General features: G+C 40.1%; 2 protein-coding genes across 3 annotated transcripts in view; both read right to left on the bottom strand.

Annotated features, from left to right (window-relative positions):
* SLC30A10 (solute carrier family 30 member 10) overlaps nt 1–3,187 on the bottom strand; it is a 46,470-nt gene extending 43,283 nt beyond the window's left edge. The window contains exon 1 of the mRNA XM_036835070.1: nt 2,737–3,187. Coding sequence (XP_036690965.1) covers nt 2,737–3,187 — 451 coding nt within the window. The remainder of the gene's footprint in view (nt 1–2,736) is intronic.
* A 10,618-nt stretch (nt 3,188–13,805) lies between these two features.
* Nucleotides 13,806–15,100, bottom strand: part of EPRS1 (glutamyl-prolyl-tRNA synthetase 1) — a 67,965-nt gene continuing 66,670 nt past the window's right edge. For both annotated transcript variants that reach the window (XM_036841345.1, XM_036841356.1), the window contains 2 exons: nt 14,274–14,338; nt 13,806–14,167 (listed from right to left, as the gene is read on the bottom strand). In XM_036841345.1, coding sequence (XP_036697240.1) covers nt 14,017–14,167; nt 14,274–14,338 — 216 coding nt within the window. In that variant the 3' untranslated portion in view covers nt 13,806–14,016. The remainder of the gene's footprint in view (nt 14,168–14,273; nt 14,339–15,100) is intronic.

Raw genomic sequence — 15,100 nt, 5'->3', positions numbered from 1 at the left:
TTGCTAATATTTAAAATAAATTAGTGGTCTTATTTCTTACTCTTCTGTGATCTCAGACATAAAATATAACTCGTATCAATTCCTACACCAGACAAAGCAAAACATGTAAAAGACCCACAGAACCGGGAGAGACTGAAGGCTTGTTAAGTAAAAAATTCTATTTGGCCACAGATCCCACCAAAAAAAGTGATGGATTATTTGATTCTGATCACTAAATCAGGAGGTACCACAGTTCTTTAGTTTTTAGGTCCTTCAAAATGCTTCAAGCTAAAATTTAGATATATAGAAAATCTTTATCCTAAATTTGGTTTGAATCTTTTGAAATCAAGAATCATTTTTTCTTCATATTTTACACCTCCTGGTTTAAAGCAATATGTATGGATTAATCACATTTTTTCTTACACTGGGAGATAATTGGGTTAATGTCAATAAATAAGATGTATCTAAGCCAAATATTTACTCCTTAAGCTTATTTAGGTGATGGGAAGGATATCAAAATGTGTATTTTAGTGAAAGCGATAAATACGTAGCTCGAGACATAAATGCTAAGAAGCTAAGCAGCTATCCTAAAATCACTTGGAGGGTTTAAATACTCTAAAATTTCTAATAGAAGAATTCAGCAATACCAAAAGCTGCCAAAATAATAATTTTAACATAAGAACATGGACCTTAAAGCATTAGCTATATGTGTGTATAGTACCTAAAATAATAATTTAAACATAGAACATAAATCTTAAAGCATTATCTATATGTGTATATAGTACCTATCATTTTAATTATTTAAAGTAGAATACTATACAGCATCAAACACTTCAGGAGAAGACAGATAATCTGGAATTAAGACAGTAGAAACCCATATGGTCAGGGTGAAATATTTGTCTTTAAGACTCTTGTTATCTGAGCATAGACATAAACATTGGAAAGCACTGCTTCCCAAACAAGGGCTGAACTAACATCTACCTGATAATAATTCAATTTATAAAAAAAAGAACTATGGCTGTCTACCAATTTTTGCATTGGTCAAAGAGTCAAACTCTTTGCCTAAATTGCTTTTGCTATACGCAGGTAAATATCATATGTCTAGAGTAAAGACAAAATTAGAACTAAAAACACAAGTTTAGTAATGGTGACACTACCATTGTCAATACTAACCATGGGTTTGATCAGCTTCCTTGCCTTAAACTTATACTTAGCAGTAAATATTTTTTTCCTGTATCAAATATGTGAATTTTATGATCTGGAACCTCAAGGAGTAATTTTTGCATGATGACTAATGTAAACAAGGCATAAAATCTCAAGTTAACTAATTATTGTCTTTTACAAAAGATGAGGTCCTAACTGATTCATTAAATCAAATAAAGATACAGACTCTAGTTTCTTGTCTGTTCCCTTTTATACTTAACACATACTGTAGGGATTCTCATAACATACATTCTACCAACAGGACAACTTAGACCAAGATAGAATAAAGGACTGCTCCCAGCTGAGAAAGTTTACAATGGCAGGAAAGACAGGAGGAATGCAATAAAAGATGCAAACTCTTACTCTGAGGTCCCTGGGCTGAGTTATATGATGCCCTGACTAGTGAGAGAAAACTTTTCAGCATCAAATAAGAAAAATCTTTAAATTACTTAAAATCCAGATGAGCAATTAGAATTCAGTGATACTGGGTGATCACATAATTCAAAGGCTTGCATTGTGGCTTCTTTAAAAAACAATAACTAGTCTATACCAAGTGCCTATTGAGTGCTAGACACTTAGATTCCCATTGAGTCCTTATTGACTCCACATTACAGGTGGGTAAACAGCCAGGTGAAGTAATTTGACAGCTGCCCTGTAGGAGAACCATGATTTGGACCTGGTCTGTTCATGCTACACGACTCCTTAAAAAGCACTGGGAATTGCTCTTCTGCAAGAAGCTTTTAACATATATTTTTAAAATTCCTTTTGTGGCACTGAAGAAACATGGTTCCATCTAATAATTTATCTTTTGGATTTGTTTTTTTTCGATTTATTGTTCTCTTCCAAGATTTAACCCAGTCTTTTGACCGATGACCCAATGAGTTTTGTACCCACTCTTAAGTCCCTCCTAAAGATTCACATGTAAATAAGCTTTCCTTTTTCTCAAACAGGACAGATGTCTACAATAAATAAATACAAATATTTCCATTCAGAAAAAACAGCTAAGTTTACTAGATCATCTGCTTTATTTTCTCTCTCCCTTTTACATCACATTCCTTGAATATATTCCCAAGAGTTGATCTGCCTAACCAATTGTTTGCTCCTTTGCTCCATGGGAGCTGGCTATGTACCCCAGTATTTTTTGAACATATTTTTAGGAGACATTAAAATATTATTTTTAAACTCAAACATAGTCGTGTCATGTCTGGGTAAACAAAAATGAGTCACTAATTAAAGCAGACTGCTTTCAATGGCACCTCCACTTTCAAAGTGCTCCCTCTATGGCCGCAGTTTAGTGCCTTTCACCCTGTCTACCTGTCTGCATATTTTCTCATTCCCTGTGACTAAAACAGACCCCCATGTGGCCAGCTGCCACCCAGCTCATAAGGAACTTTGGACTGAAAGCGACTCTTTGGAGAAAGACCTTTAGTAAAGTCCGGGGGACGAGAGGGCGATCAAATGAATGGGGCCTCTCTCCATAGCACCCCCAGGGGCCCCCTAAGATAGCACCTGCCAGGACTCTGACCAAACTACAACGTCTGCAGAGCCGTTTACCTGTTTCAGCGTCTCCCTGGGGCCCTGGGGCCGCGCAGTAACAGCAGTCCAAGAAGCTGACATAGTTAAGAACATTGAAGAGCAGCCCTATGACTCCAGCGCTGAGAACCAGCAGTGGAGCCTCTGTCTTCTGGGGGTCAATATACCTTTTGACGGCTTCAACCAGGATGCCGAACATCAGGGCCACGGCGAAAATGGAGTTGCCAAATGCTCCCACGACATCTGCCCGAAGAAAGCCAAACGTGCTCTTCCGGTGCTGTTTTATGCTGCTGGCCCTTACGCCAAAAAGACCGATGATCATGGAGATTAAGTGGGAAAGGACGGCGAAAGCATCGGAGGCCAACGAGAGGGAGTTGCCTATGTGGGAGATCACCAGCTCCATCACGAAAAGGAGGACGCTCACAAGGCACATGAGGATTAAACGGAAGCTTCTCCCTGAGTATCGCCCCATGGCGCCCTGCTCTCCACGGCCCCTCTCCCTTTCCTGGGAAGGCTGAGCTCTTAGGGGAGCAGCTACAGATGTAGTGATTACAGTTCCTGGATAACTCTCCCCTTCAGCCTTTACAGCGCCTGTCATATTTGGAAATCACCTTTTACGGGCTGCTATAAAGCCATAAAACAGTTTAAAGGGCAATTAAGCAAGAGATGTCATGTGAGTGGGGACTTACGTCGAAGACACTGACTTCCAGATATAACTTGAGGGCTTTCTTTTGTTTATTTGTTTTTGGTGTATCGTTACAGAAGTTAAGACCCTCTGTGTCTGAATCACGCAAAAACTCACACGTAGCTGTGGCCTTCTCAGATTCCACGCTCCAAGTTTGCAATAACTGCTCCGGTATTTGACGTAAACAATCATATCTTGTTGACCTGCTGTGTAAATGGTTTTGAATTCTGTTTACTGCATGGAACAGGGAATATTCTAGGGTCACTAATCCAGACATTAGAGCTACAGTAAGTGAAAGACAAAGAAGAAGCTAGGGTGATTTTTTTTCTACTGCCTTGCCCACTGATCTGGAATGAACAAGCACCCTACTTCCAAACGTTCTCCATAAATAAGACAAGAAAAACATTCCTCATGTTCAGGAAAGATATAATACCTTTAAACTGGAGGACCTAAAGACATAACCCCAGTTAGTTTCAGGAAGAAGGCCAAACTCTAATTACTTGATTTAACTGATGCAAGGAAATTTTTTTGTTTTTAATCTTATCATCTGTCGCTTATAACCCTTAAAGGTTTACCAGTTCCCGAACATCTAAAACAGTAGCAGCCTCTATTGTTTTGAGTAGACTGCCTACAGTCAATCCTTTAAATAAATATAGTGAAATTACTATACCCAATATTTTCTGAATTTGAAGTCTGACTATGATGGTTAATTTTTTTTAAAGGTTTTTTTTTTAATTATGTCTAACACAGACAAAATTATTTAAGTCAATACATTTTTAAGGAATTTCACATGTTCTGATTCTTTCCACTGCCAATCACCTTAGTTCCTCCAAACTCATAATCTTCAAGATAAAATAGCCCTTTCAAAAAGAAGTTATCATGTGAGTCAGCCCACAATTCTTTTAGTTAGGCTTCTTTGATCTCCAATGAAATGTGGACACACTTCAAAATTCCCCACCTGTAATCTTTGGGATCCAATTTCCTCAAGCAATCTACTTTAGGACCATGTTTAGGGTCAGGAGATGGATCTGCCTGATTCTGAATTTGACACCCTCTAAAAATGTATTAGGTTCAAATCATATTCACTCCTAAGCCATCACACCCTAGAACAGTACAGATCATTGGGATATGCCAGTACCTAAGATAAAAAGTTTGACTGTTTTAGGTTTTTCATAGTTTACTTGGCAGCTCTGTCTTGTAGTTCTTTCCCACAGACCTAACAGGTAGTTAGTTCTATGAGTAAAGGAAACCACACAGTTAATCTATGAGGCATTTCCAACGATGTAGGTTTACAGAAAAATCCCTGATGGTTAATTTTATATGTCAAATTCACTGAGCTTCCAGGTGCCCAGACATTTGGTCAAACATTATTGTGAGTGTGTCTGTGAGGGTGTTTTTGGATGAGATTAACATTTGAGTCAGTAGACTGAGTAAAACAGATTGTCATCCTTAATGTTGGTGGGCCTCGTCCAATCAGTTGAAGGCTTGAACAGAAGAAACTGGCTGACCCTCCTGCAAGTGAGGGAGGATTCCTCCTACTGACTGCCTTCGAGCTGGGACATTGGCTTTTTCTTACCTTCAGGCTCAAACCGAAAGATCAACTCTTCCTATGTCTCGAGCCTGTGGGCTAGAACTACACCATTGGTTCTCCTGAGTCTCCTGCTCACCACGTAGATCTTGGGACCTTCTCAGCCTTCATAATCATGTGAGCCAATTCCTTTGAATAAGTCTATATTTATAGACACATCCAATTGGTTCTATTTATCTGGAGAACTTAGACTAACGCACTGACTTTGACTAAAACCTGATACTTTAGATGCAGCCTTAATAATTTCCTTAGCATCTCATAAATAATCTCCAATTCAGCTGATATTCTAACAGTGAGACTTCTAATACAACCTGGTTGTAAAAATTATTGCACTAAGACTATCTCGTTTATCCATTCATGCAACAAATACTGAGTTCCTACATGTCAAACACAGTTCTAGTCTCTGGGGAGACAGCAGTGACCAAAACAGAGAAAAATCCCTGCCGTTATGAAGCTTACATTCTAATGGGGGAAGACATAGGTAATGAACAAAACAGATCATAAAACATATTGAATGTCAGCTGGTAATAAAAAATGATGGAGACAAATGAAGCACAGAAGAGGGATAGAGTGTTGGCAAAGGGGTGAGGTTGTAATTTTAAATAAAGTGGTCAGGGACGAATTTACTGAGATGTTCTTTGAGTAAAGGAGGTAAGAAACTGGGCCATGAAGACATCTGAAGAAGATCTTTCTAGGCAGAGGAAGCAATGGGCATAGGAAGTTCAAGGACCACCCAAAGAGTTCAGCACGGTTGAGGAGGAGTGACTGAGGGAGAGAAATAGAATATGAAGTCAGGGAGGTGATGGAGGAAGGGGGCAGATCATGTGGGGTCCTGAGACGGGAGATTATGGAGAAGAATGACAAGATCTAATTTATGTTTTAAAAGAATAATTGGATCCCATGTTGAGATTCCATGGGGCAGAGGTACCAGTTAGGGGACTGTTGGCAATAATCTAAAGAAAGTATGGGCGACTTAGACCAGGTAGGAAGTGGGAATATCCAGGCAGAACCAGCTATATAACTCATGGTTCTAGTACAATGGCAGTGCAGGATCCTTTCTTCAAAAATTATTGAGTTTTTAAATGGTGCAGCCACTACGGAAAACAGTATGGCAGTTCCTCAAACAATTGAAAATAGAAGTGTCATATGATCCAGTAATCCCACTTCTGGGTATATATTCAAAAGAATTGAAAGCAGAGTCTCAAAGGGATATTTGTACACCTGTGTTCACAGCAGCACTCTTCTCAATAGCCAAGAGATGGAAGAAACTCAAGTGTCCATTGACAGAAGAAAGGATAAACAAAATGTGATCTATACATACAATGGAATATTATTCCATCTTAAAAAGGAAGGAAACTTTGACACATGTTACAACATAGAAGAAACTTGAGGACATTATTATGCCCTGTGAAATAAGCCAGTCACAAAAAGACATGTTGTGTGATACCAATTATATGGGCTATCTAACATAGTCAAATTCATAGAAACAGAAAGTAGAATGATGGTAGCCAGGGGCTGAGTGGAGGAGGGCGTGAGGGAGTTGTTGCTTAAAGGGTTTTGAGTTTCAGTTTTACAAGATGAAAAAGATCTGGTGATTGGTTGCCCAACAGTGTAAACATACTCAACACTGAAGTGTACACTTAAAAATGATTAAGATGATAAACTTTATGTTATTTTATCACAATTAAATTTTTTTCCTTATTCAAAGTTTCAACACAGCAACAGCAGAGCATTAAAGCAATCCCAGGGCCCTGAATATATCCAGGATATATTTGAAGTTAGAGTCAACAGCATTGGCTGAGCAATTGGATGTGAGGTACGAGAGAAAGAGAACAGTCAAGGTGACACTAAGGGTTTTGGCCTAGAAGAATGCCATTGCAACTGAGATGAAGGTAAAACAAAGGTGACAGTTGTAGGAACAGAGTGGGAGCAAGAGGTGGAAATGATGTCTTTTGGTGTATCTATTAGACATCCAAGTTGAAGCGCTAAGTAGGGAGTTAAACAAGGGGGTCTGGAGTTCAGAGGAGATGGATAAGCTGGGAATACATGATCTTGAGAATTGACAATATACAGATTTAAAAGCCATAAGACTGCCTGAGATAACCAAGGAAATGAGAGAAAATAGAAAAAGAAGATACAAATAGATAAGAGGGAGGGACCAGAGGAATGAAAGGGAAAATTGGAGAGTAAAGTATTCTGAAGGCCAAGAAAGAATGTGCTTCAACGAGGAGGAGAAAGGATTAACCCCCAAAATTTACAAGCAGCTCATGCAGCTCAATATCAAAAAAGCAAACAACCCAATCCAAAAATGGGCAGAAGACCTAAATAGACATTTCTCCAAAGAAGATATACACACTGCCAACAAACACATGAAAGAATGCTCAACATCATTAATCATTAGAGAAATGCAAATCAAAACTACAATGAGATATCATCTCACACCGGTCAGAATGGCCATCATCAAAAAATCTACAAACAATAAATGCTGGAGAGGGTGTGGAGAAAAGGGAACACTCTTGCACTGTTGGTGGGAATGTAAATTGATACAGCCACTATGGAGAACAGTATGGAGGTTCCTTAAAAAACTAAAAATAGAACTACCATACGACCCAGCAATCTACTACTGGGCATATACCCTGAGAAAACCATAATTCAAAAAGAGTCATGTACCACAATGTTCATTTTAGCTCTATTTGCAATAGCCAGGACATGGAAGCAACCTAAGTGTCCATCGACAGATGAATGGATAAAGAAGATGTGGCACATATATACAATGGAATGTTACTCAGCCATAAAAAGAAATGAAATGGAGGTATTTGTAGTGAGGTGGATGGACCCAGAGTCTGTCATAGAGAGTGAAGTAAGTCAGAAAGAGAAAAACAGATACAGTATGCTAACACATACATATGGAATCTAAGAAAAAAAAATGGTCATGAAGAACCTAGGGGCAAGACGGGAATAAAGACACAGACCTACTAGAGAATGGACTTGAGGATATGGGGAGGGGGAAGGGTAAGCTGTGACAAAGTGAGAGAGTGGCATGGACATATATACACTACCAAACGTAAAATAGATACCTAGTGGGAAGCAGCCGCATAGCACAGGGAGGTCAGCTCGGTGCTCTGTGACCACCTAGAGGGGTGGGATAGGGAGGGTGGGAGGGAGGGAGACGCAAGAGGGAAGAGATATGGGAACATATGTATATGTATAACTGATTCACTTTGTTATAAAGCAGAAACTAACACACCATTGTAAAGCAATTATACTCCAATAAAGATGTTAAAAAAAAAAAAGAGGAGAGAACCAGCTGAGTCAAATGTTGAGAGGGCAAGAAACATGAGGACTGGGAATGACGACTGGATTTAACCACATGGAGGCCATTGGCAACCTTAGCAAGAGGGCAAACATGAAGTGGGTTCAAGAGAACAGAGAGGAGAAATCAGAGATGGCAAGTACAGACAATTCTTTCAAGGAATTTTACGGTAAAGCAAAAGGAATATGGAGCCAAGAAAGGGTATTTTTAGGTTGGGGAAGATAGCAGCACATTTGTAAGCTGATGGAAAGATCCAGTAGTGAAAGAAGATGTGATGACACATGGGGAGGGTTGCTGAAGTGCCACCATTGAGAAGGCCAGAGGGGATGAGAGGACAAGTGCACAAGAGGAGGGGTTGCCCTTTGCTATGAGAAGTTCATCTGCCTAAATAGACATTTCTCCAAAGAAGACATACAGATGACCAGCAAGCACATGAAAAATGCTCTACATCGCTAATTATTAGAGAAATGCAAATCAAAACTACAATGTGATATCACCTCATACCGGTCAGAATGGCCATCATTAAAAAATCTACAAATAACGAATGCTCGAGTGGGTGTGGAGGAAAGGGAACCCTCCTACACTGTTGGTGGGAGTGTAAATTGGTGCGGCCCTGTGGAGAACAGTGTGGAGGGTCCTTAAAAAGCTAAAAATAGAACTACCATATGATCCAGCAATCTCACTCCTGGGCATACATAGGGACAAAAACATAATTCAAAAAAATTCATGTACCCCTATGTTCCTAGCAGCACTATTCACAATAGCCAAGACATGGAAACAACCTACATGTCCATCGACAGAAGAATGGATAAAGAAGATGTGGTACATATATACAATGGAATATCACTCAACCTTAACAAAGAATGAAATAATGCCATTTGCAGCAACATGGATGGACCTAGAGATTACCATACTAAGTCAGAAAGAGAAAGATAAATACCATATGATATCACTTATATGTGGAATCTAAAATAAGACACAAATGAACATAGCTATGAAACAGACTCACAGACATAGAGAACAGACTTGTGGTTGCCAAGGGGGAGGGGGCAGGGAAGTATTGGGAGTTTGGGATTAGCAGATGCAAACTATTATCTATAGGATGGATAAACAACAAGGTCCTACTGTACAGCACAGGGAACTACATTCAATATCCTGGGATAAACCATTATGGAAAAGAATATGAAAAAGAGTATAACTGGGTCACTTTGCTGTACAGCAGAAATTAACACAACATTGTAAATCATATACTATACTTCAATAAAATAAATTTAAAAAAAAGAAGACGGTTCGTCTGAAACAGCAGAGAAGGAGGACATACGGACATATGAGTGGGGTAGATGTGGTGGAGGGTTCTGCGGGTTCTGTTCATATTTTCTCTATCTTAGTGAAATAGAAATCAAGATGATCAACCAAAAGTCAGAAGGGGGAAGTATGGAAAATCCCAGGAGAAAAAAGTTATGAAATAATTGTCCAGGAGAGTGGAGAAAATGAATGAATGAGGGAAATATAATCCGATTACCTATTTAGCACATATAAAGTAACCCCCATGCGAACACTGTCACCAGCCTGTTAAACCCCAAGCTCCTCACTCATTCAGCAGGTATTTCTCAATCACAAAATTTGGTTTTGGTGACATACTTAAAATATATTTGAAATACCCCTATTACGAGAGACTTATTTAATAGGATCTTTTTATATCATTTCAGTACTATTGATGTTCCAAGCTCTTAAATCTTCCAGTAAAGTTGAACAAAGCCACTGGTTTAACATCACCTACTGAGCCATAGAAATGTGTTTGTATTTGTTGTATTAAGCCTGATGGGTGTGGCAGAATAGGGTAGTTTAATTTTCCAGCTGTTAACATCTCAAGTGTAGGGTAGTTCTCAGTGTGCTACTATTGGCAAGGATCATCTCATGACGTGTCAGTGTCATTGTCACTAGGCAATGGCCTCCTACCATTGCTCCATCTCCGTGTCCACTTGATTGCCTGATTTTCCACCTAACATAGAACAACTTTGAGGAGATAAAGCCAAGAAAGGGAAAAAGCATGTTTGGTTTAACTCACTACTGTCTGCCCTGGCACTTTGTACGGAGCGAGCACTCAATTTATTAAAGAAATAAATGGCTAGCCTTTTCTAGACGTAGTAAAAATGACAAAGGGCCAAAGATATGTTTGAAAATAACAGGGTAGGGGTAGCTGCCTCCCCAAACTTTTGATGCTCCTGACAGCCGCTGAACACCATAGTTATATGACAAATGACTAGTGTCAATATTTATAACTAAAATCAAATATAAGTAGGGTGATACAGCCACACTCTCTAGCCATAATGCCTTGTTTCTGCTTGTCTTATGGAGTGTTCCACTGCTGCTGATCTTAAGACTCGAAGCCTCTCCAGTAGCAGCCAAATGAGTTGCTGTTACTGTCCAATTCTCATAAGGGCTTCATGTGACTTACTGGCATAATTAGGAACTTTTTTTTTTTTGGTCTGTGTTGGGTCTTCATTGCTGTGCGTGGGCTTTCTGTAGTTGCGTCGAGCAGGGGCTACTCTTCGTTGCGGTGCACGGGCTTCTCATTGCGGTGGCTTCTCTTGTTGTGGAGCACAGGCTCTAGGCGCACGGGCTTCAGTAGTTGCAGTACGTGGGCTCAGTAGTTGTGGCTTGCAGGCTCAGTAGTTGCGGCACGTGGGCCCTAGAGCTAGAGGACTTCAGTAGTTGCGGCGTGTGGGCTCCGTAGCTCCGCAGCATGTGGAATCTTCCCGGAACAGGGATCAAACCCGTGTCCCCTTCATTGGTAGGCGGATTCTTAACCGCTACACCACCAGGGCAGTCCAGGAACTATTTTAAACACACTGTCATGGATAAACTAGAGATTGCTAACATGTGATCTATACCGGAAATCCCAGTGAGCAGAGCCAGTAGTAAATACACCTTGACTTGTTTCTTTTTGCAAACCACGAACGCTAGGCACACAATTACTTTCGTGGCCGTCAGTCAGGTATCTAGTTAGTGGCTGTGGTCTGCAAGTAAAAAATGGTGATTATTTCTTAAAGGATATTGTTTGGAGTCAGGTTTATACACCCTCTTGAAAAACACCACCATGCTTAAGGTCTCTGAAAGAGTTCTGATATTTTAGCTGAACCTCAATTTAAGAAAATAGACAATTTATCACATGTAGATTTGGGGCGAAGGATTCCTTCCTTAGCATAACTACTTACTGTAGAGTTCCTTTAAATAGTGGATTCCCTTAAAGGAGCAAAGATCAAGCTTTTCTGTGATCAGCTCTACTTATCTGAAGCTTCAAAAAATAGCCTGGGGATTTATCCTTGCGTCAGAGATGGCCACCTCCAAAATGGCCAGGGGCTACAGAACAAAATGTGGTTATGAGTCTTTGATCTACTTTTCAGGCTTTTGTCAGGGACTGGCTAAAAAAACCCTTGTCCATTAAAGCATTTGTTAGTTTGCAGAAAAACAAAAACCAAAAAAAAAAACCCCTAGGCACTAAGGTAATAACTGTTCACTAGAGCTGTATACAAGGAGCAACTTCCAGGTGACCCTGCATCACTGCCATAACTAACATTAGCTATTATTATGTGCTAGGTATTGTTCTGAGTACTTCATAAGGTAGAATAACTATGAAATAGGTATTAGACTTCGTCTCCATTTTACAACTGAAGGAATAGGGAGGTTACACAGCTACTAAGGGCAGAAAAACAAGATAAAGCATCCTGAACTGCCATAGCTCAATAAGAAATACTGATTCTGAGTACAAAAGTGTGGCCCAGATATTTATCTCATTAAGCTAGGCATATGAATACACATGCTCAAAACATTGATCTTGAAAGCATGCTGTATTTAATCTTTCATTTGACAATTTCTCACCAACTTAAGGACAGTTTTGCTGTGTTCTCATACACAGCAGATACTTTGAAAGGCTTTGCATATGCTGTTCCTTCTGCCTGGAATGTTCTTCCTCTTCTATTTATTAAAATTCTACTCACCCTTCAAAACACAGCTCGAATTTCAAGTCCTCTTTTTGAAGCTTTGCCCTTTATTGGTATATTTATCACTACCAAGTGGGAAAGCATATTGGAGCAGGGCCCTGAAATAAGGATCTATACCAAGTAGACTAGAAATGAGGGATAAAAGGCATTTCAGGCAAAGGGCCAGAGGTGAGAAATAGCGTGTTGTTTTTAGGAAACCCCAAATGGTTAGGTTGCAAAGGACTCTGCTGGATTGGTTGAAAAGGAGACTGGAGACAGGTAGGCTGAACCAGAATAGGCTAAAGGGTTTACATTTTATCCTGTTAGTGATTGATGGTGAGTCACGAAGGGATTTTAAGGGGAAGAAAAACATCTTAATAAACTGCACACTAGAAAAAAAAAAAAAAAAGCCTGTGGAAATGTGGAATCTGGCCTGGAGATGAAACTGGAGGCCAGTATAGTAATCAGCATAAGAGGCAACAGGCAAGAAGGCAATACAGATCTGTGACAGGGTGGACCCAAGAGACATCAGAGGTTGTAGCCGTTATGTTTTACAGCCAACTGATAATAAGGGCTGCTGGGGTGCTGGAGGGGCTGACTGGGAGGACTCTTGGGGTTCTGGTTTAGGTTACTGGGTCCATTTTGGTAACACTGACCTTTCAGGCAGGAAGTACTGTAGGAGGAACAGGTCTGGGAGTCGAGAGTGAAATGAGGTTTCTGAGACAGGCGGCCCTGAAATGCTGAGGAACACTCAAGAAAATCCAGGATGCAGCTGGAATAGAGGTCTAGAGGTCAGACTGGGCGATAAAAATGTTGGAGTCATCATCCTATTAATGCAATTTGAAACCGTGGGGTGAGATGAGGCTGATCAGGGAGCCTAAGAAGAGGACCAAGTAGGGACACTGAGCACTGATGTCTAAGAAGCAGGCCAAGGGAGGGAAGCCAGTGGGAGACACGTGACGGAGAAAAAGAGGCAGAAAGGTAGCAGGGCAAGTCACGAGAGTAGTTTTAGTAAACAGGAGAAACGTGTTACAGCAGCAGAACTGCAGCAGACAGCTATGGTGAGACAAGGAACGAAGAAGTTAGCTCTGGGCAGGAGTGGCAGCGTGAGCTCTGTGAGAACGGTGGTGCGGTGGAGGCAGAAGCAGCGTGAGGGAGAACGCAAAATAGGAAGCAGAGAGGCGAGGAGGGCTGGCCACTCTCTCAGAAAGCATGACTAGTTTTTTGAAGACGCCATAGTAACTACGAGACACAAGAGGGGGAGAGGAGCTCAGTAGAAATCTTTTTTGTTACATTCGTGGTTGTGTTTTGCTTTTTAATCAGAAAGATTTAGGGCAATTTTAAATTCAGTAGGAGTTACGGAAAAGAAGTACTCCAACAGAGAAGAAACAGGAAACTGGTGGTTCAAGGTCTGAAACATGAGGGATACTTAGATCAGAGCAGTTATCTTCACCTCTTCATAGGAATTTCTCTGTAGCATAGAATTCAGGTATTTTGGAAACAAATGAATACATGGAACAGTATTAGTTCATGATATTTATTACTGGGGTTGTTTACAGAAAAATCTCTTTTCCACTATTTAGGCATAAGAATAGGTATTTTTCTCATGTGACTTCCTTTTAGATCCTTTATTTAAAAAAAAAAAATCATAAAACTGTCTATATCTGGGAAGATAATAGTATCAACTTCTTAAAAAGTGAGGAGGGTTGGAGACGGGGTTTTGTCTTATCCCTTAGTAACTACGACCAAACAAGGTGTAGAACTTGGCAGGGTTCTTGCCGCAGACGCACTGGGCTCCAGGCTGCAGCTCACAGAGTGGTCTGAAGGGGATGCAAAGGCTTTTAGCTCCCATGGACGGGGCACCAGGTTCAAGATCTTGATCCCTGAAATTAAAAACAAATAAGAATTCCATTCTTTTATGCCATACATTTCTATTCTTTTTCACTGCAATACCTCGTGGGTTTTATCTGTTACATGTAATTATCTTACCTGGCAGTGGTCTTTTTGATCCAATCTTCACAGTCCATTTCCCCACAGAATGGAATCTGAGCAATCTAACAAGGAAAAACGTTCAGTATTTACATTCTGTAAAAGGAACATTTGAGTTCTCTATTAAACCTATAAGCAAACAGGATAGGTCTCCCAGTCTTTTTCAGGCCATGGTATTTTTGCAAACCCGCTAGCAACTCTGCTCAGAGGTACTCGAGATAACAAAGAATGTCTTTCACTATCCCAAACCCACACATCATATAACATCCGGATGTAACAAAGAATCTTTGCAATACACTTAAATGTCCAAATAAACTGGCTGCAACATAGTGCTGAAGAGAAGGAACAAAGGGTGAATTTCGAATCTTTTTCATTTCAAATTTGCACTGCTGCCTGCTCTACCTGGCCACGTGGTTACGAGGAGGATAGAGGGGAAAGAACAAATAGTAAACTGATTTTTAAGCTGTTGTTAAGATAACAATTAACAATCAAGCAAACCTCACTTTATACGTCCTTATTAAAAAAAACCGTGCTGTTCTTAACATGTTATAGGTAAGTGAATCATTTTTCAAGTCCAAGGGTATTTTAAAAGTCAAAAAAAAAAAAATCAAAAATCATTTTGTATCAGAAACAAAAACCTCTCAAATTTTCTTTCATAGACCATATAGAATAATAGGCAGTGGGACGTCCCTGGTGGTGCAGCAGTTAAGACTCTGCGCTCCCAATGCAGGGGGCCCGGCCGGGTTCGATCCCTGGTCAGGGAACTAGATCCCACGTGCATACCGCAACTAAGAGTTCACATGCCACAACTAAGGAGCCTGTGTGCC

The sequence above is a fragment of the Balaenoptera musculus genome, chromosome 1 (genome assembly GCF_009873245.2).
Source record: "Balaenoptera musculus isolate JJ_BM4_2016_0621 chromosome 1, mBalMus1.pri.v3, whole genome shotgun sequence".
In the NCBI taxonomy this organism is placed as follows: Eukaryota; Metazoa; Chordata; class Mammalia; order Artiodactyla; family Balaenopteridae; genus Balaenoptera; species Balaenoptera musculus.
The sequence above is the reverse complement of the archived record's forward strand: the minus strand, read 5'-3'. Positions and strand labels throughout refer to the sequence as shown.